Source organism: Vulpes vulpes, chromosome 9 (genome assembly GCF_048418805.1).
Source record: "Vulpes vulpes isolate BD-2025 chromosome 9, VulVul3, whole genome shotgun sequence".
NCBI classification, from domain to species: domain Eukaryota; kingdom Metazoa; phylum Chordata; class Mammalia; order Carnivora; family Canidae; genus Vulpes; species Vulpes vulpes.
Genome location: NC_132788.1, coordinates 23,117,771 through 23,143,451, shown reverse-complemented (window position 1 = coordinate 23,143,451; position 25,681 = coordinate 23,117,771). Strand labels below are relative to the sequence as shown.

The 25,681-nt window shown below is 34.9% G+C and overlaps 1 protein-coding gene across 29 annotated transcripts in view; it reads right to left on the bottom strand.

Annotated features, from left to right (window-relative positions):
• HMBOX1 (homeobox containing 1) overlaps positions 1-25,681 on the bottom strand; it is a 176,497-nt gene that overhangs the window by 35,651 nt on the left and 115,165 nt on the right. For all 29 annotated transcript variants that reach the window (XM_072719613.1, XM_072719615.1, XM_072719617.1 and 26 more), the window contains 2 exons: positions 17,277-17,387; positions 6,211-6,364 (listed from right to left, as the gene is read on the bottom strand). In XM_072719613.1, coding sequence (XP_072575714.1) covers positions 6,211-6,364; positions 17,277-17,387 — 265 coding nt within the window. The remainder of the gene's footprint in view (positions 1-6,210; positions 6,365-17,276; positions 17,388-25,681) is intronic.

Here is a 25,681-nt window from a genome sequence, read left to right as displayed (position 1 = left end):
TTAAGATTTTATTTATTTACTTGACAGAGAGAGAGACAGCACAAGCAGAGGGAGCAGCAGGCAGAGGGAGAGGGAAAAGCAGGCTCCCCATGGAGCACGAAGCCCAAGGCAGAGCTTGATCCCAGGACCCTGCTCAACCGACTGAGTCACACATGCCCCTTCTCCCCCCGCAACAGTATTGTTTAACAGAACTTTGTTCCATATTTCCTACAAACCTGGAGCTGGACCTAGAGGCCTGATTTGATTCAGCTCTGATTTTGTTAGAAAAATACTCTGTGGGAGGTGGTATTTATATCCTCCAAGAGGTATATAATGCCTGGTTATCTGTTTTTGTTAGCAGCTATTCATAATCATTGTCAGATCTATTATTTCATTAGGAGTTGACAAAGTGATGATATTCTAATTATAGTATTCCTTTTTCATTTATTAGTTGGGATCCTTCATTAAAAAAGGCTTTTTGGTTAATCACAGATAAGGTTCATAGGCAAAACAAGTTAAATGCTCAGTTCTTTCATTTTACCACTTTTAATTATTTAGTTGGTTCTCTAACATCCTCTAGTTGTGACCAATAATTTTTTTTTTAGTATCATTATTACATATGGATTTTTAATAAGTTTGCTGGGCTTCAATCTATTACCACTGGTATTATTGCTGATACTTAAGTTATCCCTATTTTTGGACAGGGAGAGCCTCTTCAAGTTAGTTCCTGAGTTCTTTTGGTATCAAAAAGATACCATCTGTATCTTTTGTATACCTATCTGTAATGGCCTTCTTGCTTTAACAAGATCCCTAGTCTTACCATGTATATTTTTGTCCCAAGGTTAGAATCAGGCATTTTTCCAAGGAGTGTTAATGGTACATATGACCACAATCTGGGCTCCAGGCCTGCTAATTTCTACTAGGTTGATCATTGTCTATGGGTTTTTTGAGTACGTAAAGGTGGAAAGTACACCTCTCCTTTTTTCAAGGGAAACTATTACAAATTCACATTATTATTTATAATTCATATTCAAGATTTTAGGACCCATAAAAATGATAGCTGGCTTCTTAGCAGAAATTGACAAGCTTATCCTAAAATTCATATGGAAATACAAGGGATCTAGAATAGCTGAAACAATCTTTAAAAAGAAGATTGTGGAAAATTAGTATTTCCAGATTTCAAAATTTACAATAAAACTGTAATCATAACAGTGTGGTAAAAATATCAATGGAACAGAACAGAATTGAAGAGTCTCCCTCAAATTTGTAGTCAAGTGATTTTTGACAAGGGTACCAAGACTAACCAATGGGAAAAGAATAGTTCTTTCAACAGTGCTGGGAAAACTGGATAGCGGCAAGCAAAAGAATGATTTTGGGTCCCTCCCTCACATCACATACAAAAATTAACTTTAATGGATCAAAGACCTAAATAAGAGTTGTAAGTATAAAATGCCTGGAAAAAACACAGAAATAAATCTTATGCCTTTGATTTAGGCACAGCTTTCTTAGGTAAAAAGTAAAGGTACTAATAACAGACAATAAAATAAATTGGACTTCATGAAAATTAAAAGCTTGCATATGCCAAAGGTCATCATCAAGAATGTGAGAGAGCACCCACAGAGTGGAAGAAAATATTTGGAAACCATGTGTCTTATAAGGGACTTGCACCTAGAATACATAAAGAAAACTTACAATTCAGTATAAAGACAAATAACCCAACTTAAAAAATGGGCAAATGATCTGAAAAGACATTTCTCCAAAGATGAAATACAAACAGCCAATAAGCATATAAAAAAAATATTCAACATCACTGGTTAGGGAAATGCAAATCAAAACCACAATGAGAATCTACTTTATACACAAGGAGGATTATAACTAGTAAGACAATGATAGCAAGTGCTGGTGAGGAACTGGAACCATCATACAGTGCTGAGTGGAATGTAAAATGGTACATCTGCTTTGGAAACAGTCTAGCAGTTTCTCAGAAGGTTAAAACCATACATTTCACCATATGACCCAGCAATTCCACTAGTACACAAATTTCACCATATGACCCAGCAATTCCACTAGTACACAAATTTTATTGATGGCAGCACTATTGATAATAGTTAAAAAGTGGAAACAATCCCAAATGTCCAACAACTGATGAACAAATAAATAAATATGGCATATCTACAGAATAGAATATTACTTGGCAAAAAAAGAAATGTAATAATACTGAAATAACCTTCAACATGGATGGACGTTGAAAACATTATACTAAGTGAAAAAAGTGAGTCTACAAACAGCCACGTTTGTATGATTCCATTCATAAGAAATGTCCAGACTCAGCAAATATATATACAGGGAAAGCAGATTAATGGTTATGTAGGGTTGGGGGAGAATGGGAAAAAAGAGTGACTGCTACTGGGTAAAAGAGTTTTTTGGGGGTAAAGAGAATATTCTGAAACTGATTGTGGTGATGGTTGCAAAACTGTAAATACACTAAAAAGCACTGAATTGTACACTTTAATTAGGTGAATCATATCTCAATAAGGCTGTTATTAAAAGTATAAATTCAAGATAAATTTCTATATGCACACACATACACAAGATAAGTGTTTTACTTATTTTGATTTTATATGGTTTACACTGAAAAACTTGATTCCTAGTAACACTATGATTGTCTCACCTATATCTGTATTTATACAAATAAAAATAGTACCTGAATAGTAATATTACCAACATTAGTAAAAAACAAGGTAAGATTTTTTTTGTAGTTTTTATTCCTAAGCTGTATCCCACCAAGAAGCATAGTCAAAATACTGTGTTATAAAGTTATTTGGTACAGTTCAGGAATGTTTAGTTCACCGATTTGTTTCATTTTAGCTATTTTTAGGGGTCATCTTCCCCTCCATTTCAATCTAATTTTGTTTTATAATTACATAAAATATTTACATGGTTACAATGTGAAAACATGGTATATTTAGAGAAGTCCAGTTCTGTTCTTGTCCCCTCCACAATCTGTTTTTCTTCCTCCTCTTCTCCTATTGGTAATCCATTTTATTTTATGGTATATTCCTTCATTTTAAAACAAATTAAAAGCAAATACATAAATACATAAGTGATAGCCTGCATTTGACACTGCTTTTTTTTTTTAACATTATATTGTGGAGATCACTGTATACAGAAAAGTATTCATTTCGATGGTTACCAAAATGCAAAAAAGCCTTACAAAATATTTAAGTTATGGTACAGAAGGACACGTATGATTTTCATTCTGTAGAAAGGACAACTCATTTCCTTTGCTGCTGCATAGTACTGTACTATTTGAGCCTGGGAACCAACGTATGGGTAAACTGTAATTTATTCACCCAGCTCACTACTAGACACATAGGTTGTAATCAATATTTTGATATTATTGGAAACAGGGCTCCTACATTTATACTTTTGTCAGCTTGTCTTTGGGATAATTTTCTAAAAGTGGGAATGCTGAGTCAAAGGGCAAATCCATGGGTAATTATCCCCAATACTCTCAAATTCCTATCCATGGAAATTACTACATTTTGCATTCCCACAAGCAATGTATGAGAGTGCCCTTTTCCAATCAATGGAAATCAATCAATAAAAAAATGTTATGGAACTTTTGGAGTTTTGCCAATGTGATAGGAGAAGAATAGTGTCTCAGTGTAATTTTAATGTGAATTTCTCTTACTGTGAGTTAAACTGAACATTCTTTTATATATGTTTAAGAGGCATTTGCATTTGTTTTTCTGCTGGTATCTTTAGTTTCCTACAGATTTGGTGGTCTCTCTCTTTTAAAAGTTGTTTTACACATTAAGGTTAATCATACCAGCAAATGTTTTTTTCCTAAGTCCTACTTAGGAAAAATTTCACCATTTCCAGGGTATTTGTATTTTCTTCTATTATTGATATGGATTCACTTTTTTTAATTCATTTGAAATTTGTCTTGGTGTATGACATGAAGAATGTATAATTTTTGACTTATACCAGTAAGTCAGCTTAGTACTTTGCTTGGCTTTACAGCCTGTAAATAGGCATATTTATATGCCTATTCAGTATAGTGAAAGACATCACACATTACTCTGAGGCCAGGGAATTTTACATTCCATGTTCTGAAGATAAAAAGTTCCACTTTCACAGAATGAAATCATACCGTGATCTATTGCTATTAAATACTTTGAAAGGCTTTTTGCATTTTTGCAGCTACTGGAACGAACCACATACTTTCTTGCTGGTTGTGCCAAGTAAGATAAAATTAAACCCAATAACCAATTCCTGGATTAAAGACACTTATTAATTAAAATTAAGGTCAAAAGGTGAAAATTAAAATTAAATAGGAGTCTTATACAGGGTAAGTGCTCATGTCTTTTTTTTTTCTTCTTCTTTTTTAAAGTAGGCTCCATACCCAACATGTAGTGCAATGTGGGGCTGGGCTTGAACTCACAATCCTGAGATCAAGACCGGAGTCGAGATCAAGAGTTGGACACTTAACCAACTGAGCCACCCAGGCACCCCTCAGTATCTTTTTAGCTGAAATTTGATCAGTGTGATTTTGTGGGTAGTTTTTGTTGATTTGGGAAAAAATTAAAAGAAATGCAAAGACTGCAAGGTTTAATTTTGAAAATACATTAGGAATATCACAATCATTATTAATATTATCAATTTTAACATTAATCTTTCTTCACACTGTCATTATGTTAAAAATGTGTATTGCTATCTTCATGAAAAAATTAAATGGCTGGATAAGTAGCAAAATTAGAACTTATACCAAGTAGAAACTAATACCAAAGTTTATTCTGTTACCCAGAGGAAAATATATAATGCTGCAAATAATTTACATTTGATAGTATTTAAATTCATGTCTATTATGTCAGAAGTTCTGAAGAAGGTTTTTAAAAGAATCAAAATTTCTAGATGCGAAAAATAAAGCAGATTGTAAATGTCAGGACTCTGGGATGAAAAAAGTCTCCCTCTTCTACTTAGCTGCTCAAGCATATAAGGATTCATTACTCAATGAATGGCCTCTACTGGAATTTACAGTGAAGAGAGCAATGAAAGTAACATATGATAACATCAATGAATAATCTACAGTCTCATTTTGGCTACTTTAAGCAAACTTTTTAATTTCACCCCAATCACAAGAACAAAACCATGGCCTCAATTTTGACATTTTCAATCTCCCTTTATTTCAGGTAGTGATGTTTATGAGCTGGGAGATTAGGAAAGAGGCAGGAAGAGAGATGGCAAAAGTCCTAGAGACATACATGGTTCTCTACTGGCTATTGAAAAACTTCATTTTATAGATGAAAAAGTTACTGCTCAGAGTTTGTGACCTAGACAAAGTTGCACAGCTGGTTAAATGGCAAAGCCAAACCAAGGTTTCAGGTCTTTGACTGAGTTAAATGCTTTATCCAGTTAAACTCAGTTTTAAAAATTCAATTCCATTTTTTCCATTATTTAAATTATTAAGAAATCTCAATATGAAAATTCAATTGTTTTTATCTTTGCCTGATATCTTTTTTTCTATATTTAATCTTAGGAAGTAAATACTTTTCTAGTGGAAAATTATTACCTTATTGAATATAAAACTCTCCATCTAAAAAAAATTCTATAAACATTCCTTGAAGGTAGGAGACTAAAAGGATAATTTTACTATAGGATCCACCTTAAATATACTGAACATTTAAAATCATATTTAATTAACTTATATCATTCCAGATAGGATAACTGAAGCTAAGGTCAAATTCTAGTCTAAAACATACTGAGGATTTACTATGGATCAGGTACTGGTGCTACAGTTAGAAGATAAATTACCAAATCAAAATAGAGACATGTATTGTAACCTTTGGGACTAAGCTCCTGATTGAAAGAAGTGAAATTTCAGTGGTCTCCTATACAAATATTCAATATTTCTGATGAAAACAAAACTTTGAAGAGTGTTTCCAAAATACAATATAAAGATCTAAATTAAATAAAATCTTCCAAAGTTGCTGAAATTACTGAGAACACTATTAAGTTATATTTATAGATGTTAACTCCAGTTTTATGAATTCTCAATGACAAGATCATCTTATTTCAGTAATACAGCATTTAAAATACTCCAAAATATACTTAGAGATAGAACCTAGATTCCAAATTACTTGTCTGAAATGAAGACTATCCCAATCTATCTAAAATTTCTCTCTTTGCTAAGGTTGGGAGATTGCTAATGGGAAAGGACACATGTACCTTTCCATGACAGCCAGGCACTCCTTTCTCCAGGTAAATCGACTCCCTCGTCGTAGTCGGAAGGTGCCAGATGTGGCAGAGACCGGGGGAGGTGTTTGTCTCCATTCTGGGTCCTCTATCGGAATGGGGGCTGGTCTCATACTTAGTGTAGCCCCTGAAATAAACAAGACATTTTTAGCAAATATCTTGCAAGTTATTAAAATCAATGACAAATATAATCATGAGATTAACAATAAATTTTTGTCCTTCCATTGGAACTTGCAAGCCAAATACATTTGATATTTACATTAAAAAAAAATCCCCTGGGTGTCTCACAGTGCCTGTCCCACGCCAATGCAAACTGTTCCCTTGAAACCACTGCCTAGCCTCTGTGCTACAGGCTATGGGCACTGAAGCAGATTGCACTATGGGGGAAAAAATGTGACCCAAACAAAAATTCAAGGGACAGAAACTCTTCCTTAAAAAGTTTATAATTATTTTAAAATGTCATTTTTTGGGTCACTTGTCTTTTATTTTTGTTTATATAATTTTTTGAAATAGAGCCCAAAATCTATCTCTTTAGGGGAAAAGGGAAGTATGGTCTTTGGACCAGTGACTAATTAATTAGAGTATCTTCTGAAAAATCTTTCTTGAAATTCCTGATAGTTTTAATCTTTTGAACAATATACACTATATGATCAGAACTTTTTGTTACCACTCAAAGGACTCTTGTTACTGAGAAAATAGAGCCCTTAAAGAATGTATGCAGATAGAAGATGAATTTAAAATAGCCCTAATTGTGGTAAACTCTTAAAAAAACTTCAAATATAACATCAAAGACAGTAAGGTAGTATTCAATATGATTTGTCTACTAGTTAACTAAAATTAGATCTCCATAGGTCTACTACCTGTTAGAGCTATACTGGTTTCTGTTACCTCTTCAATGTAATAAAACTAATGGGGAAAAATGTAATTAGGACATTTTATTAATTTAGACTAGTCTTTTCTTTTCTTTTCTTTTTTTTTAAAGATTTTATTTATTCATGAGAGACACAGAGAGAGAAAGAGAGAGGCAGAGACACTACCAGAGGGAGAAGCAGTCTCTATGCAGGGAGCCTGATATGGGACTCAATCCCAGGTCTCCAGGATCAGGCCCTGGGCTGAAGGTGGCACTAAATCGCTGAGCCACCCAGGCTGCCCTAGACTAGTCTTTTCTTAAACAATGAACTGCTAATGATGCATGTATTCATAAGTTCACCATCTCCCACCATCTTTCTTTTGGTTTGCTCTAGGTTAGAAGCTAGAAAAACAAAACAAAACCCTAAAGACAAACAAAAAAACCCCAACATTGTTTCTGACCTCTGTAGACTTATTTCAATGAATTTAAATATAACTTGATATGTGTTCATAGAGTTCAGTCCTGGGATCTCCCACTGTTCCCCTTCATTCTTTATACTGTTAAATTCATCTTCCCAAAGTATAATTATGATCATAGCATTCCACTGATCAAAAAGCCTTCAAAAAGTTCCTACTGCCTTTGGAATAAAATACAAACTCTTAATATAGCCCTAGAAAGATAGGTTGGAAATTGTTAGAAGTATGTGGAATAATGCACATAATAAATATATATTGATTTCTTCATAAGAGGAATCATACACTATTTATTATTACACATTGTAATTAATATGTTGGGTGGTTTTTCTATTTTACTACATTCAGATCTCTCTTTGTAGACCCCCCCACCCTTAATGTAAGCTACGTATTTATATGCATTGTTATACAGAGGCCCAGTATTTTAACCAATCCTGATTTTCCTCTCCAAACCTGTTGTCTTACAGCCCTTACCTTCTGAGTAAATGGCATCCCTATTTTTCAAATTGCTTGGCTAAAAATTTGCAGATACATCTTTGACCTCTCTACTTCTCCTATGTATCATATATCCAGTATATAGCAAACCTTGTTAATTTTATCTTTAAAGTATATACAGATTCAGATCAATTTATATTACGTCAACAGGCTTTAGAATAAGCCAGCATCATCTCTCCAAAGCATAACTTTCTGGGATAGGTTCCAAAGATGGCCCTTCACAATAAGTCACACCTCCTGCTAATCATACCCTTGAATTCTAAGCTGGTCCTGTGACATGTTTTGACAACAGAAAATGGAAAGAGTTCAAGGCTAGGTCATAAAACGCTTGCAGCTTCTGACTACATCTCCTGGAATACAGGTTCTGGGGGGAAACCAGTTACCATATAAGAAGTATGACTAACTTGAGACTGTGATATTGTAAGGAAGCCCAAGCTAGCCACATGGGGTGAAAGATGCCCAGCTACCCCCAGGTGCCACAGATGAGAAAAAAAAAAAAGCCACTCTGTGTATTCCAGTCACAGCAGACACCATGTAGAGAACTGTATAACTCAGCTGACAGAAAGGCCCTAGTACCAATAGAGTCATGTGGTAGTCAGCCCTCAAGGTGGTTTCAAGGAACTCTGCCTACTGGTATTCACCCTGTTGTGTAGTCCCTTCCCATACTACACCAGGTTAGTCTGTGTGATAAAAAAACATATGGTAGAAGTGAATATATATTATATCTGACATTAGATTATAGAATATACCATAGTATCTTATCTTAGTAGCTCTGCCTCTTAGATCACTTGCTCAGGGGAAAAATAGCTGCCAAGTTTTAAGGACACTCAGGGAGCCTAGGTAGAGAGGAATTGAAATCCCTGGGCAACAGGCAGAAAGGAAACTGAGGCCTGCCAAAACACTCATGGTAGTGGTCTTAGAGGCAGACTGTCCCAGCTGCTGACAGCTCAACTAGAACCTCATTAGAACTCTGAGCAGAACCATCTTAGCTAAGCCACTACTGGATTCCTGACCCACAGAAATTGTGAGATAACAAATGTTTGTTGTTTTTAGCTGCTAAGTTGTAGGGCAATCTGTTGTACAATAATATAAATCAAATATAAGACATTATAACCATCTCTAATTGTTTATTTCCCATATTCCCCAATATACTATTATGATTATTACTAAATTCACATTTATAAATTTGGCAGGAAAAAATTTCCTTTAATATAGAGATTTCACAATTAGTAAGAAAGAGCATCTTATTTACTGAACTTTACATATGTTTTTTTATGAATTTATATCTTTTGTCTTTTTCTTTTGAGTTATTCATTTAATGGTGTGTTGAAACAATACCAATTGCTAGTTCTAGAGATTGCAACTTTTTTCCCAGTTTGTCATTTGTCTTCATGGTGTGCTTTCTTTTTTCTTTTCTTTTTTTTTTTTAAGATTTTGTTTATTTATTTATGAGACAGAGAGAGAAAGAGAGAGGCAGAGACACAGGCAGAGGGAGAAGCAGACATGGGACTCGATCCCGGGTCTCCAGGATCACACCCTGGGCTGAAGGCAGGTGCTAAACTGCTGAGCCACCTGGGCTGCTCTGTGGTGTGCTTTCTGATCTTAAATCTTACATAGTTACGTTTGTCAACCTCTTCTTTTGTGGTTTGTTTTGTATCACTCAGAATATTTTTATAGTTTTCTTATTGTTTAAACCTTTAATAGATATATTTATTAGATACAAAAATGATTTCCTGTGGTGTGTGATGCAAAGTAAGTATTTAACTTGTTCCTCAAAAGGACAAGTGTGTCACCACACAATGCTTTAGAGATTCATGGCTTAAATGTATGACAGACTGTAGCCTGCTACCATAGTTCAAAGAAAGTTTTACTGGAACACAGCCATACTCATTCATTTACATGTTGAATTTACATTACCCTACATTTGCATCAAAGTTAATAAAGTTTAGGCATAAGGAGAAAATATGGGATTGGAGAGTTTCAAAGTCTTTGTTTTGGTACTTTTCTGAACGCAAGCAGGAATTACAACATAACATGGGCTCTGGAATCTACCTAAGTTACATTATATAAATTCTGTTCCAACAGACATGATAAAAGGTTCAAGGCAGAGCCAAGCAGCTATCTCTCTTTACCAAGAGAAAGGTAAAACAGACTGGGTAAGGCAATAGGTCCTCTCATCCAAGGCCTAACTTCTAGTAAAACAATAGAATTTCAGGGCTTCAGTGGGTAAAAGATAGAAAATAGGTCAGTAAATTGTAATTAGAAGGCCACATTATAACTATAGCATGTTTTCTTAGTTGAGTATAAATAAAATAAATACAAAGAATCTTAATCATGAGATTCAAGAAAATCAGCTAACTGATAATAATGGTTCTTTCTTGGTACTGGTGTTTATTGGTCACGTAACTTCTTTATAATGTTCTATAATATCCAATTTCTCTATATAAAGGAATTTAGGTGAAATAAATTACTTTAAAAAGAAATCAAGGCAACTTATGCACAGACGGGTAGAAACTCAGTAATTTCAAACTTATAAACATACTGAATTTGAAACATAATATTATCGTATTACTTCTGAAGTTTTTCTCTTGCTCCTTTTTCTTTTTCAATGTAGCAGTATTTAAAAATAGCACAAGCAGCATTCTGGAAACACTCCAATAAACACAGATTTGTTCTAGAAACCTTAGTTAATCTTGCTTTAGTCAAAGCGGAAGGAGAGCAATGAATAACCCAAGAATGGGTCCAAAATTATAGACTCTGACAGAAAAATACAAAGATACTAGAATGCAGGCTTTAAATCTCTCTGAAGTAAAATTTGGGAGTTCTGGATTGGCTAAAAAAACCCACTTTTTTTTTTTTTTAAACAGGAAATTTGTTATCTATTTTCTTTACAGAAACATTTTTTTCCCTTCTTGTATCTGGGCTCTCATTAAGATTTTGTACATTTATCTAGCAACTCTAAACCCAAGAGGAAAAAAGTCTTTCCCTAATTTGCTGATAGATTTTTAAATTTTGATAAATGTTCCCTTTGTATATATGATAATTTTCTTATCAGATTTACTTCTGAGTGAGCCTTTGCCAGTCAACTAATAAAATATGACTATAAGCATGTCATTACTATCCTGTTCATAGAAGCTACCTTCTCCAAAAGTAATTTCTCATTGTCCCCTATGTCACACACGATTTTCCTGAGGCACTGACACTCTGCAATAGTGAAGGGAGGAGGCATTACTTCTGATCTCCAAATTTACTTCATGTGCTTGCTGCATGAGCCTCCTGGCAAACTTTATTTAATTTAGAAATAGGCAAAATCTGTGCCATGAGCCAAGAGGAACTCAGCAAACTCTGTCTGCTATAGCAATGTTTAAATTAGACAAGGAAAAAGACTGCTGAGCCTAATTTGATTAAATAAAGGGGTTTTTGATGTCAACCATACTGAATTTAGTACCCACTTCTTTTAAAAAATAGGCATTTTTTTTGTAAATGTTTTCATAAGAAACAAGATAAAATGCATTTGATCAGTTTCCATCAGTCTATTTTATTCATACTCCTTGGCAGGCTTTGGGATATGCTGGGAAATTCTAATTATGGTCTGTTTATTAGAGGACTACAATATATCTGTAACTATTGGGTTATCAGTTAAAATAACCTAAATATCCACTCTATTATTATTTTTCTTGCTCAGTTCACTTAGAAAGAGACTAGGGAAAAAAGAAAAACCCACGTATCCAAATGGATCCAGAGTAAAGAGGCTGAAAAAGAGAACTCCAATCAAGGTATACAAAGAGAAATGTACTGAGTCTAAAAATAGAGGCACGGAATGTACAAACATTTTTAATTTATTTTCTAAATGCTTACATTTAGAGAAAAGAAAAAAAAGTCACTTTTTCATTTTGTGATTTTTCTTAATTTTGCATTTTTCCCCAGAATATATGCAATGGGACAGCACCATTTACATTTATTCGGATGAGCAAGTAAAATTTGTGAAATAAAAGAACTTCCTATCAATAAGCAGGTCTGGACTATGTGAACCTAGGTTTTTCAGTTTTTTATATCTTGAAAGCTGTTAACAAGGCAGATTAATTTCTTTTTTGCCTTTCTCCTTCTCTCCCTTCCTTCTTGCCTTTCTTCCTCTCTCTCACCTTTTCATGAAATTTTATATGTACCTTTTGAATATATAGTACAAGTACAAAATTTATAAAGACAAAAAATGTTATATAGTTAACAGTCTCCCTTCCATCCTCTATTTCCAGTCTCTCAGAGCTCTATAGAGCCTTCTTTAGTTCTAAATACAGCCGGCTAGAAGTGTTCTATGTTTATATAAGCATGTATGTATGTGTATGTATTCCCTCTATATATAGTATAGATAGATACAGTATACTGTATCTATTGTTTTGCACCTTACTTTATTTACTTATGAATTTGATATTACCACATATAAATTCAATTCATATAAAGCCCTCCTTTAAAAAAAATAGCTATATAGCCTCCATACTATTCCATTGTACAGATATACCATTTATTTAACCAGTTCATGACTAAGAGATATTTAGGTAGATTCCAATCACCTTTGCAATGATCTGCAAAGGAGATTCTTATATACTATAAACACTTAATGACCAGATAGTGGATAAGCTCTTTTTAGGTGCTAACATAATTTTAGTTCATCTTATCCAAACAGAATAGTCATTTCAGTGTCCATGGAGAAGAAACAATATGATTCTTTAGTTATAATCAAAGGTTATTTTAAAATCAACAAAGGTGCATTCACCTAGAAAGAATTCCATCATATTAGGTCTTACAATAAAGGTAAAAATGCAAAGAATAACTTCTAAATATTAAATTTTAATTGGTAACATCCGACTACTGTTGATGCTATGAAAACTATCAAATGACAATCACAAACTTATCCTCTTCTCTTCAGTTAACTTTAAATTCTGCCCTACAAAACCTGTATGGATTTGGTTTTCAAATAAAAACCAGAAAGTCCTTTAATGAGGAGAAATCAGTAATACAACTTCATTAAAAAGCAAATGCACATAATTAGGGGAACTTATTCTTTCTTTTTAAAATTTATTTTAAAGAAACTGTACACCCAATATGGGGCTCAAATCCAGATTAAGAGTTACATGCTCTGCCAACTTGAGCTAGCCCAGGCACCCCTAGGAAACTTATTCTTAAAAGGAGGTACTGGGGTGCCTGGGTGGCTCAGGAGTTGAGTGTCTGCCCCTGGCTCAGGGCATGATCCGCGGTCTCAGGATCGAGTCCCACGTCGGGCTCCCTGCCTGGAGCCTGCTTCTCCCTCTACCTACGTCTCTGCCTTTCTCTGTGTCTTTCATGAATAAATAAATAAAATCTTTTTTAAAAAGAGGTATTATCTCCTTAAAGAAAGCTATTCCTTATCAACAGCTGGATGAATGCTGTTAGTCCTTTCCTATTTTCCTGTTTCAATGCCCTAGTTTCACCTTCATTCCAATTTCCTGATGATGGTTTAGCCTAACTCTGGTTCAAGACAGACTGAAGTAAAAAAACAAGATCAAAATCAAAAAGATAATCTTTTAATAAACAGCTTCAGAAAAACATTATACCACCCCAGTGCTAAAAATGGGATTCCAATAGTGGTATTCTGCAGTTGGCAGTGCTATCAGGTCAGTTGTGGGGGCCTGATAGCTGCACCTTAGTCCTCTTCCTCTTTCTGGTGAATTCATTTTCCCAGTATCCTGGTCCCTGCCTGGGATTGGAGCCCAGCCTTGAAATCTCAGTATGGGATGGGAATTTAGCTTCACCAACTGTGATTAGATTATATCAAGGCACTGTTCTAACTGCCAAATCCAAGAGACAAAAATCTCTTCTCTTATGGAAGCTGATTGCCTGACACAGTTGACTAACGTTTGTCCTTCAAAGTCTTCACTGTTCTGTCCTACACATTTTTGAACATGTTGACAATCCCTTTGGTGTTCCTCCCCTGGCAGTCAACTGCTGAAATGTGACCACATTTATGAAACCCCTAGGTAACAGTTCCTTATTTACCTAATCAAACCTTTGCTATCAGCCTAAGCTGCTCTATTAAGCAGACCAACTGCCAAGTTTTTGTCACTCACCATCTGATTTGCTTTGCTGTGTGCAAGTCATGGGAGGATTGAGGTCTTTGGGAAGACTGCTTAGAGCTGCATTTGAAGTGTTGCTTCAAGTATGATTTATCTTAAGACTATCCAATTTGGTAGCCACATGTGGTCATTGTAATGCACCTGAAATGTGGCTGACTGGAAATGGTATATACTTCAAGTGTAAAATACACACTGGACTTCAAAAATCAGTACAAAAAGGAAGAGGAAGGAAGAGGAAGGAAGGAAGGAAGGGAGGGAACTGGAGGGAGGAAAAGAAAGAGAAAGGGAGGGAAACAAAGGAACTGGAGGGAGGGAGGAAGGAAAGGAAGAAGGGAGGAAGGAAAGGAGGACGGGAAGAAGAAAGAAAGATGGGTGCCTGAATGGCTAAGTCGGTTAAGCATCTGACTCTTGATTTTGATTTCAGCTCAGGTCTTGATCTCTTGGTTGAGTTCAAGCCTTGCATTGGGTTCCACACTAGGTGTGGAATTTACTTAAAAAGAGAGAGAGAGAGAAAAAGAAGCCTCAGTACTTTTTAAAAGTATTGATTAAATGTTGAAGTGTTAATACATATTTTCTAAATAAAATATATTAAAATTAATTTTAGCTCTTACTTTTTAAAGTAGCTACTAGATAATTTTAAATTACATGTTATTTGTATTACATTTCCACTGAATTGTGCTGCTTTAGAACATTTAGCCAATAGCAGCAACAAAAGAGTCATTATTTCGAGAGATTTGCTTACATATCTAGCTATCATTAGAAGAATACCTAAAAATCAAAGTTCTTTGCAGAAAAAATTGCTAGCTAAGAAATCCTGAAGGATTTAAATAAGATCATCATCATTTTGCAATCCCCACTGGAATAACTCATCTAGGTAATAAGCATCATCAATGGATGCTAAGACCACTGACAAAAGGTTGATGTCAAAGAGGCTATCCATCCAGTGGCAAAATGACGCCCTATGGATTATTTACAAACTACAAAGACAAGATCTGGTGGTCATTATTTTAACAAATGCCCAAACTTAGCATATGAACAGTGCTACAACCTAACATTACATGCATCTTGATATATGAGGTAAATGTTACCGACAAAGCATTTTGCTCCAATGTTTTATTGTGAAAATTTTCAAACATACAGCCAACAATGAAAGAATTTTATGATGAAAATCTATACTCAAATCATAGATTTTACTTACTTACTTTATCACATTATCCATCTCCTGATCCATTTTATTTTGATGCATTTCAGAGTACACTGTAGACATTACTACATGCCCTCTCTAAATAATCTATGAAGTATTCTTGCCAAAAATGTTTAACCTGAATCTAATCAAGCCTCTAAACGTAACTTCTAGTTTACAGCAAATACAGGGGCTATAGAGGAGTAAATTAATTGACACTAAGAAGAAACAGAAAAATCTAGAATATGGGACATTCTGTAAGATTAGATGGTTTAACAGATTTGTTATGGAAAAAAAAAAGTTTGAGTGACTAGATTTAAGAGTCTAAAAAGACATAACAACAAATTCCAATTCATCAATCTAAATCAGATACTATTTAATAAGAAAAAGACATACTTGTAACAATTAGAGAAATATGAATATAAACTAGATGTTAGATGATATTATGGAATTATTATTAGTTTTCTTAGATATCGTAACGGACTGTGGTTATGCAGGACTATGGTAACGGACTACAATTATGAATGCTAAAGAGAAAGAGATGCATATACATGCATATACGTACATATTTAAATTTATTTATTTTCTAGGGATAAGGCAAATATAGCAAAATGTTAATAACTATTGTATCTAAGAAGAAAGTAAACAGGTGTTCACTCTGCTGGTCTTTGAACTTTTCCATACATCTGAAACATTTCAAAATAGAAAGTGGGGGGCAGGGTAAATAAAAAAATTCATTGTAGAGAGGCTGATATATGTCTGTTCTGTTTTGTCCTGTCTGGGCCTTTCAGACCAGGAATGTGATCTTTAAAAAAAAAAAAAAAATCTTACCACACATGTTTCTCTAATATTATTTCTACCACAGAGTCAATGCTATTAATAGCTAAGTCTTCAATATGCAATATTCCAACTGATGATTTAATCTTAGTAAGCAAAGGCTTTAATGCTATATAATATTGCAAAAGGCTAAACTTGAGATCACGCTCATTGCCACCAGTCTGCATAATGTATAGATTAAGACAGGCTGCCATACAACTTCAGACTTTATATATCATTTGTTAAAAGTATCCTACAATAGGTCTTGCCTATTCCTGGCAACTTCAGACATAAAGGTTTTATTTTTGTTTTTTATAATGATTGTATTTATTCATGAGAGACACACACAGAGAGAGGCAGAGACGTAGGCAGAAGGAGAAGCAGGTTCTCTACAGGGAGCTTGATGCGGCACTCGATCCCAGGACCCCTGGATCATGACCTGAGGCAACGGCAGGCACTCAACCAAGGAGCCACCCAAGTGCCTCCAGACATAAAGGTTTCAGTGATCTTTTTCCTTCACATTTCATTCTACTTTTCAACCTATTGCTGCTTCCAAAGTCATGAGAGCAGCTTCACTCTAAAGTCCGAAAACATGCTTATCACCCAGGTAATTAGGAACAGAAAATCATTAGCAGAGATCACTGGACACAGTATAGCAGTAACTAAATAAAAGTATGAATTTTACATTACTAACTAAAATAACATTTACCCCGCCCCCAAAAAAGATATGGAATCTTTATGTGTGTACCTTTAGTCGAAAAATAGAAAAAAGCCACTGACAATCATGACCTGTCTTTGAAACTATCGTTAGAAATAGCATACAACCTGGAAACAAAGAGGTGCCTTGGAGGAAGGAGTGAACATGACTAGATAGTATTGACACTAAGTTAAAAAATGGTATTATCAGGGTTTAGGTTTTATAGTTAATGTTCTTTGGATGAGACGGAGTACATTCAGGGTGATATGGCTGTAGACAGGAGTGCTCTCTGGGAAAAAGGAACAACAGTAAAGTATGAAATCACCTTAGTGAAGACCAGTCAGCACATAGATTTAATAAAGTAATTAACTACATTTGTCTTGTTTCAGATGCAATAAAATGAAGAAATGATATTTACCAGGGTTTGTCTTCTCAAGTTGATACCATCGGTAAAATGCTCTTTTCTTCTGTTCACTCAGGTCTGACCCTTGCTGCAACAGCCAGTGAGAGATCCGGCTCTGGCTGATACCTGTGGCAGAGAGACAAACAGCTGTGAGGGCACTGTTGGTTCTAGGTTACTGCGTGCTTTATTCTCTGAGTCACTCTATATAACAAAGCACCATGAGCAAACTCTCTAATATTGAACTTTTTTGTAAATGACTGCACTGGCTAGAATATATTCAGAAATGATCTACTAGATAGCAAAGCATTTTATTAACCAAGACTTGAAAGTGGTCTCTAAAATTAATCTATAAGCTAAGTTCATGTGAGATAAAGAGATTCTTACTAGTTATATGTTGGAAGCTGATTAGATTTGTACTCCTACTACTACCACCACCTGAATGAAGCCCAATCCTGGTTGAGAATATTAGAATATTAGAACTTTTACCAGATACAAGAAGAAGGAAAAAAAAAAATCAAGCCAGCAAGTTTAGCTATTCATTACCAATACTGAGAAAAAAGATTTAGGGACTGAGAAAGGAGAGGTCATTGAAAATACCCTCTTCAATAAAGTTTCTAGCTTATTTGTTAATTCATGTAGGCATTTTCAGACTCCTTACTATTACTACAGGTAACAAAGAACTGGAAGAATTTTAGAGTTATGCTACAATACGACCTATTAAGAAATCTCAAGAGGTAAAGACATTCTTCTAAGACACAGACTTATTAAAAAAAAAAACTGAACAGAATATAAAGCAGTAGTTTTCAGCTACCTCTAAGAAGTTCTTGACAGCAATTAATTAGAAATGTGAAAAACCTCCACATGTGAAAGTAAAAAACCATGACTAAAACTTACTGGTATGAGAATCACATGCTTCTTCTGGTCATTATAGCTATACAAAAAAATGAATAATTCAACATACAACTGGCAAAAGCAAAGAGTAATAGGGAAAATAAAACTGTCTTACATACCCGAGGTACTTTGCAAAAGACTATTCAGCTATCATAGAGGGTTAACAGTATCTAAATTCTCCCAAGGAATTACTTATGGTAACTGGATGGTACTGAATGCCACCTGTGCCAACACTCATTTAAAGCTATATAATGCACAACAGGAAGAATGGTTATCATGAAATAACACACCTCCTAACATGAGAAGAAAGAGGAGGGCTGGTGATCACACTGAATTCATTAAAAGCAAGCCCCCAGAGTTTCATACCTTAAAAACCTATGTTACAAGAAAATTTGAGGAAATTGAGGAGAGGAGAATTGTTAAAAGAAAGGTTGGAGTTTTTCAAGCAAGTGTCTCTAACTGGAAATAACTTTCACTTTCAAAGGATGAAAGTCAAACAGTTTTCCAAAACCTAGGTGATGACATTCTCAAGTAATTCACACAGTAGTTTTCCAGTGGACTACAATTCAAGGAGATGCAGGTGTTAGCAGCTAGCACTGTATGCTTGTTCTAAGAGAATGCAAATTATTCCATATAATTAAATTAGCCATTTAGCAATGCTTTCACCGAGAGTCTAGTTTCAGACTTTATACTACTTTTTACCTTACTTTTTTTTTTTAAGATTTTATTTATTTATTCATGAGAGACACAGAGAGAGATGCAGAGACATAGAGGGAGAAGCAGGCTCCTCACAGGGAGCCTGATGCAGGACTTGATTCCAGGACTCTGGGATCATGCCCTGAATCGAAGGCAGACGCTCAACCACTGAGCCACCCAGTCATCCCTTTTTACCTTACTTTTAAACAAGGGTGAAAAAAAACAATCATTTACCACTATAAAATAAAACATGGTTTTCATGTCATAAAATGAAACTACTTTATATGGATTCTTCATATTGGTACCATACTACTCAAAAATAGGAAATATGAGAAAAATCTCTCACGAAAAAAAAGAATATACAGAGATTCATAAACTTTTAGTATTGAATCTTCTGCACACAAGTCACAGAGCCCACTGGATATTGGAGCTGTCCAGGTTCTGGCTGTGCTGCAGTAGAGGAAGAGGGCGAAAGCTCATCAAAAACAGTTAAATTATGGTCCATTCCCATAATAAAATACTGGGCAGACTTTTAAAATGTTCTAAGACAGCCATTAAAACCAAACACTAACACAAAAACAAATCAAATAAACAAAAAGCCATCAATACCAAGTGTTGGCAAGGACATAGAGTCTATGAAACTGTCACATTGCTGACAAAAGTGAGATGTCAGGGCCACTTTGAGAAACATCTGGGCAGTATCTACTAAAGGTGAAAATTGCATACTGTATGACCTAGCAATTTCTTTCCTTGATATAGCACAGAAATTTGTACATACTCAACAGAAACATGGGCACAAGGCATATACATCTTGTACACATACAGGCTTATGTGAGCATTACTCATAATAATCCCCAATCAGAAACAACTCAAACATCAACAGAATACATAAAAATCATGATTTATGCATTCTACTAAAGACTACCATACCAAATAGAAAAAGGATAAACCACTGACTGCTACATGAAACTATGTAAAAAATTTTCACAAAAATAATAAAGGCCAAATAAAAGGTCAGACATACACATAAAAAAGCTACCCACAACCGTATTACTCAATTTATATACAGTTAAAAAACAAATAAAACTTATCTATATTAATGGGAAGGGGGTTAATTATAATTAACTGGGAGGTGTTATGAAAAAGGGTTATGTAGTGATTGGCATTGTTAACTGGTCTTTTATTTTTAAGAAAGTATTTATTTGTTTATTTGAGAGAGAGAGAGCATATACACAAGAACAGGGGGAAGAGCTGAGGGAGAGGGAGAAGCAGACTCCCGCTGAGCAGGGAGCCTGACAGTGGATGAGGGGCTCCATCCCAGGACCCCCAGGATCATGACCTGAGCTGAAGGCAAATGCCCAACCTATTGAGCTACTCAGGTGCCCCAGCATCATTAGTGATTCTGATCTTGATGGTAAATATACATGTCTTTACTTTGTAAAAGTAATTAAACTTGGACACTTTATATATATTTCAATCAAAAAAAAGTTTCCCCAAAAAGTTTTCAAAATTCTGTGCAGTGTTTAAAAAATTCAGTTGGTATATATCAATATGTAGATGACCATGATACAAATGAAAAAGTATACAGTTTTATAAATATATTTTTACATAGCCAAAGATACAAAATAGGAATTTGGAGTGGCAGATTCTTTCTACATTGCATACCTTTATATTATTTTCTTAATCTTCCTACAAAGAAGTATTAATTTATTTTATTTTTAGCCCTTCCCTATAAACAGTACATGCTTTATTGGTTGTTTTAAAAACACTGTAATGAAGTTAAACAACAGATATGTGCCAAAAGAAGTTACTTTCAGCCTTCTCTTGCCAATCTCCTGAGGTAAGCAATGTTAACTATTAACATAGGCTTTTCCACAACTTTCTCCATACGTAACCAATCTGATAAAACAAATGGAAAAAAAATGTAATAAAGAATATCTTCCTATCTAGTCTTTTGTATGAGGAGGAAATAAAGAATGTCTTCCCTGTAAATTTAGTATTAATTTTCATATAATATATACAGAAAATAAAGTAGTTTTTTCCAGAAGAGTCACTAGAAAAACTAAATATGTACAACAACACACTTTGGAGTGATTTTTCTAAATTAGCAGCTTGCTAATAAGGTTCCTTTAACACTCATCCTTCTGTAGCTAGTTCAAGCCTTTGGAACTTTAGTTGATCTGGGTGTCAAAAGGACTTGCTTTTATTTTCTGTCTGCTTTGGTACTTCTCCTTGGGAGAAAAATTCCCTCACTCCCCCCCCCCCCCCCACTGATGAAAAAAGAAAAAAGTCATTCTCCACGTTTTAGCTCTTCAAAACCTCTTCTCCACCTTTCACAGGGAAGAAGAAAAATTCACATATAATTTTCATAACTCTCTTACACTGAGATACTAAAACTAACTCCCCATTAATTTCTTTCCAATAAGAAAGTGATTGGTCACACTGCATTCAAAAGACGAAAAATATCATTCTCGTTTACATTCTTTTTTGACCTTTAGTTTCATCATGCTCCTTCCAGTTCCTCAAATGCCATGCTCCCTTCCACTAGAGGGCTCTCTACTACAACCCATTCTGGCACAAATCCCTAATACTACAATTTTAAATGTTTTCCACTTCCTGTGCAATGTGTACTACTGACCAATCAATCACATCATCTTCACCCTTGAAATGTTAGATACAACTGTCCAGTGCAACTTTTCAGTCAGCTTCAGAGGCTGCTTTGCTAACTCCTTACATGTTAGTGTCCCCAGGGTTCCATCTCTAAGAATCTTCTCTCATTCTATACACTCTTCCTTTGGTCATCACAACTATCAAGTCATGATTTTAAAATTCTAAATGCCAATGACTTCCAGAGCACCAGACTGTTCTTTCAAACCATCTGCAAGATGGCTTCTTGAGATTTTTCCCAGTCTCCAATATCATTAATTTAATTAATATCATCTTCCTTTAAATCTGCTCTTCTTCCTGTGTCCCCCATCTCAATTCTACCTTCCACTCTACTCTTTCCTCCAATCCTCACATGATTACCATATCCAATCCCTTCTTAAAATTCTCTTTATGTTCTCTCCAATCCTCATTCCTGACCTTTGGAATCTCAGCCTCTTTTGTCTACACAACTGAAATAAATCTGATAAAAGAACAAGCCATCTAAGATAAACGAAGACAAAATCTTCATGATCAGATCCTTTTTAATTACAGGATCATTTCACAACTGAAAAAGTAAAATGTGATTCTTCAGCAGTTTTCTACTTGAGAACTGCAGTCATCTCTACAATTTACCTTTTACAGTGCAACTAGTTATATCTCAAAAATTTAAGTTAAAACACATTCTCCATAGAAATAATTCATAAACATGCAGAAAAAAAAATCCATCCTCCATCCCAACTTTTCTCTTATTTCCTATCCTAGAGTTTTATTTGTTGTGAATCCTTCCCGATTCTTTCCTGCACACTTAAGACACGAACATGAACATACATATACATCTAAGTTTTTTTAAACACATATTTGGAGTTATTCTATACATAACAATATTTCTCACATAATTGGAATTTTCTTATGCAGTACATAATGAATCTTCATCATTCTAATGATGATATAGTATTCTACACCAAAATCCACTTACATATTTACTTATTATTAAACATTCCAGTTGTTGCTAATGGTTTACTATTATAAATGATGATGCAATAAACACTCCATGTATATCTTTGTATATATGAATGGTTATTTTAGGACTGATTCACAAGAATGGAATTTTTAATTGAAAGCATACGGGCACTGAAGTTTGTGACAAATGCCAGATTGCCCCCAAAAAAGGTTGTACCAAATATTATATTCTAACCAATAGTGATGAGACTGTCTCTATACATTCTCATGATTACTGAATACTAAAAAACTTATTTTGAAAGTCTGACTTTTTGTAATGCATGCTCATTATTAAAAAAGAATTATAAGCAATTCAGAGGAAAGAAAAATTAAGAGGAAAGCTAATAAAAACACACATATATCCAAATTCTTACTACTTAGAAATAACCACACTCATGACAAGATCATTCCAAGCATATGTAGACCCTGGGTAGGCAGAAATAATTACTAAAGGTGGACATATGCATACTGTATGACATACTATATACAGAATTTTAAAATATAAAATCCAATTTGATTTGGATGGAGAAAAAATTTTTTTAATAAAGTATAGAGTGGAAATAAAAGATGTACTCAAGTTTAGTAAATGCTTTTTAAAGGCAAGTAAGGTACCTAAAGGAATGCATTAAAGCAAGGAAAAGGATTTTACAAAAACATCAGGAGGTTGGAAGCATTACTTTCTAACTTCTGGGCAATATGTAATGGCTCCTGGCTTAAAAAGCTGAGGAAATTAGCAAGTAGTGGTGGCCAGGCTCTAAGATGACCCTTAATGATCCTCTTTGTCATCTCCATCAACCCTGCTTGATGGCTGGTTTGCAACAGAATATGGCAGAAACGACAGTCTGTGACTTCTGATATTAGGTTATGAACAACACATAGCTTCTGTCCTGCTCTGATGGTTGGTTCTAAGGGAAGCTAGCTGTCATGCTGTGAGCCTACTCAACCTGACCTGTGGAGAAGCTCATATGGCAAGTAACCGAGGCATTCTACTGAGAACCATACAAGTGAAGCATCTTGGACATGAGTCCTCTAGTTTTAGTTAAGTCTCCTAGTGACTACAACCTCCAAGCCAGAACGACCCGTCTAAGCTGCTTTTGGATTTCTGACTCACAGAAACTGAGCCAGAACGACCCGTCTAAGCTGCTTTTGGATTCCTGACTCACAGAAACTGAGATAATAAAGGTTTAGGTTCCAAGTTGTTAAGACCTAATGTTATCTCTTATTCAGCAATAGATAACTAATACATACTTGATACTTTATTTTCCCCGTATTTCTCCCTGGCCTATACACTAGCTCCTGATATTTGGAAGATATTTTTGCATAGTCAATGTTTATGTTCTGTTCTGGATTCATAATTCCCATAGTTGTTTATTCATAGTTCTAGTTCAAACGGATTCAAGATTTACCATACAGTACATTTTTTTTGTTTTTAACTGAAATATATCTTACCTAAAGGACACTGCTCTTAAATATATATATATTTCAATGGCTTTTGACATATGTGTGCACATGTGACCATTATTTTCATGCTCCCTAAAATGTCCTTTTGTCCCTTTCCAGTTAAGTCCTAAATTCTATGTTTTCAATTTAATTTTTGTTTGGTAAGATTTCTCCATTAAGAAGTTTTTATCACTACAGGTTTATTGGTGTTGTACTCCCAGTCCTTGTATGCTTGTTTGTCTTCTATGTTTATTTTTTGAGAACAACACTACAAGGGAAATAACTTGGAGGGGAAGAGTCTTTCCCTCAAACTCTGTTAAACTATAGTGATGTCAGTGGGAATGGCTGAGTAAGGACCTCTGAAAAGCAAGTCCTCTATAAAAGCAACAACAGCAAAAGAGGCTCTACTATAAAAATACTGGCAAAATTGTCAATTTTTCCAGAACTCTGGAACTTAACCAAAGGTTTGCAACAATCAAAGGAGTCCTTATTCAAGAAAAAAAAGCTAAATTTTAGTAAGGCCAGTTGTATGACTTTTTAACCAGACCTACACTTATTCCCATCATCACAGTAGACTTGAAAACCAATATTCTGGGATCCCTGGGTGGCGCAGCGGTTTGGCGCCTGCCTTTGGCCCAGGACGCAATCGTGGAGACCCAGGATCTAGTCCCACATCAGGCTCCCGGTGCATGGAGTCTGCTTCTCCCTCTGCCTGTGTCTCTGCCTCTCTCTCTCTCTCTCTCTCTCTCTGTGACTATCATAAAATAAATAAAAAATTAAAAAAAAAAAAAGAAAACCAATATTCTTGCAATTACAGTGAAAACCAGGAGTGGCCAAGTAGTCACTGGAGGTTTTCCCCAAAACACCATTCAAAGAGAACTATCATTATTTGACCTATTTGGCAATGCCCTGGAAACTCCCTTTTGTAAGGCTTGCCCTTATTTGACCTGATTCAGACCTCATTCATGTAAATAACCTTTTCTCAAGAAGGAAAGAATGAAAGGAGGTGGTTTGTTGAAAACAATCAGTGACAATCATTTAACACTGCATTAATATTAATTGAGGTAACAATGACATTTGAGGCAAACAAGGAACTGACCAAAATATTTAAAAAGCTGAGGAATGAGAGGTCTATGAGTAACTTTGACAAGCTCTAACATATTTTTAGGAAATCTAAAAGACCAGGCATATGTATAGTGCTGTGTACATGCCTAGGTCTACATGCATGATCACAGTAATGTGCATGCACAGGAAAGAACTGTGAAAGCCCTTAGCCTTAGGGCTAAGTGAAGCATGATGTAAAGAGAAAGTGAAAGCAGAGGCAGAATTATGAAGTACCTACCTGAGTATTAAAGGCATGCCTCAAAGCACATTCAAAGCCCCTTCACAAAGCTGGTAAATTTATTGGCTCCTGGCATTTAAGGAAATATCTGTCCAATAATTAGCTGATAACTAAGATAACAAGAAACTTCAGTAGCCACACACCATAAAGAATACTGACTATAGGATTAGTTCAGGAAAGTCATTAAAAAAGAAAGCAACAATATCAAACAGCAACCACAACAAAGGGTGTGGCGAGGAATCTGATTTCCAGATTTCCGCATTATATTATTTAAAAATTGCCCAGTTTGAAAAACAAAACAAAATTTATAAACCATGCAAGGAAATTAGAAAGAATAACACAAACATAATAAAAGAAGCCGTCAATAAGTGTCTTCGAAGAAATCCAGATGTTGGACTTACTAGAC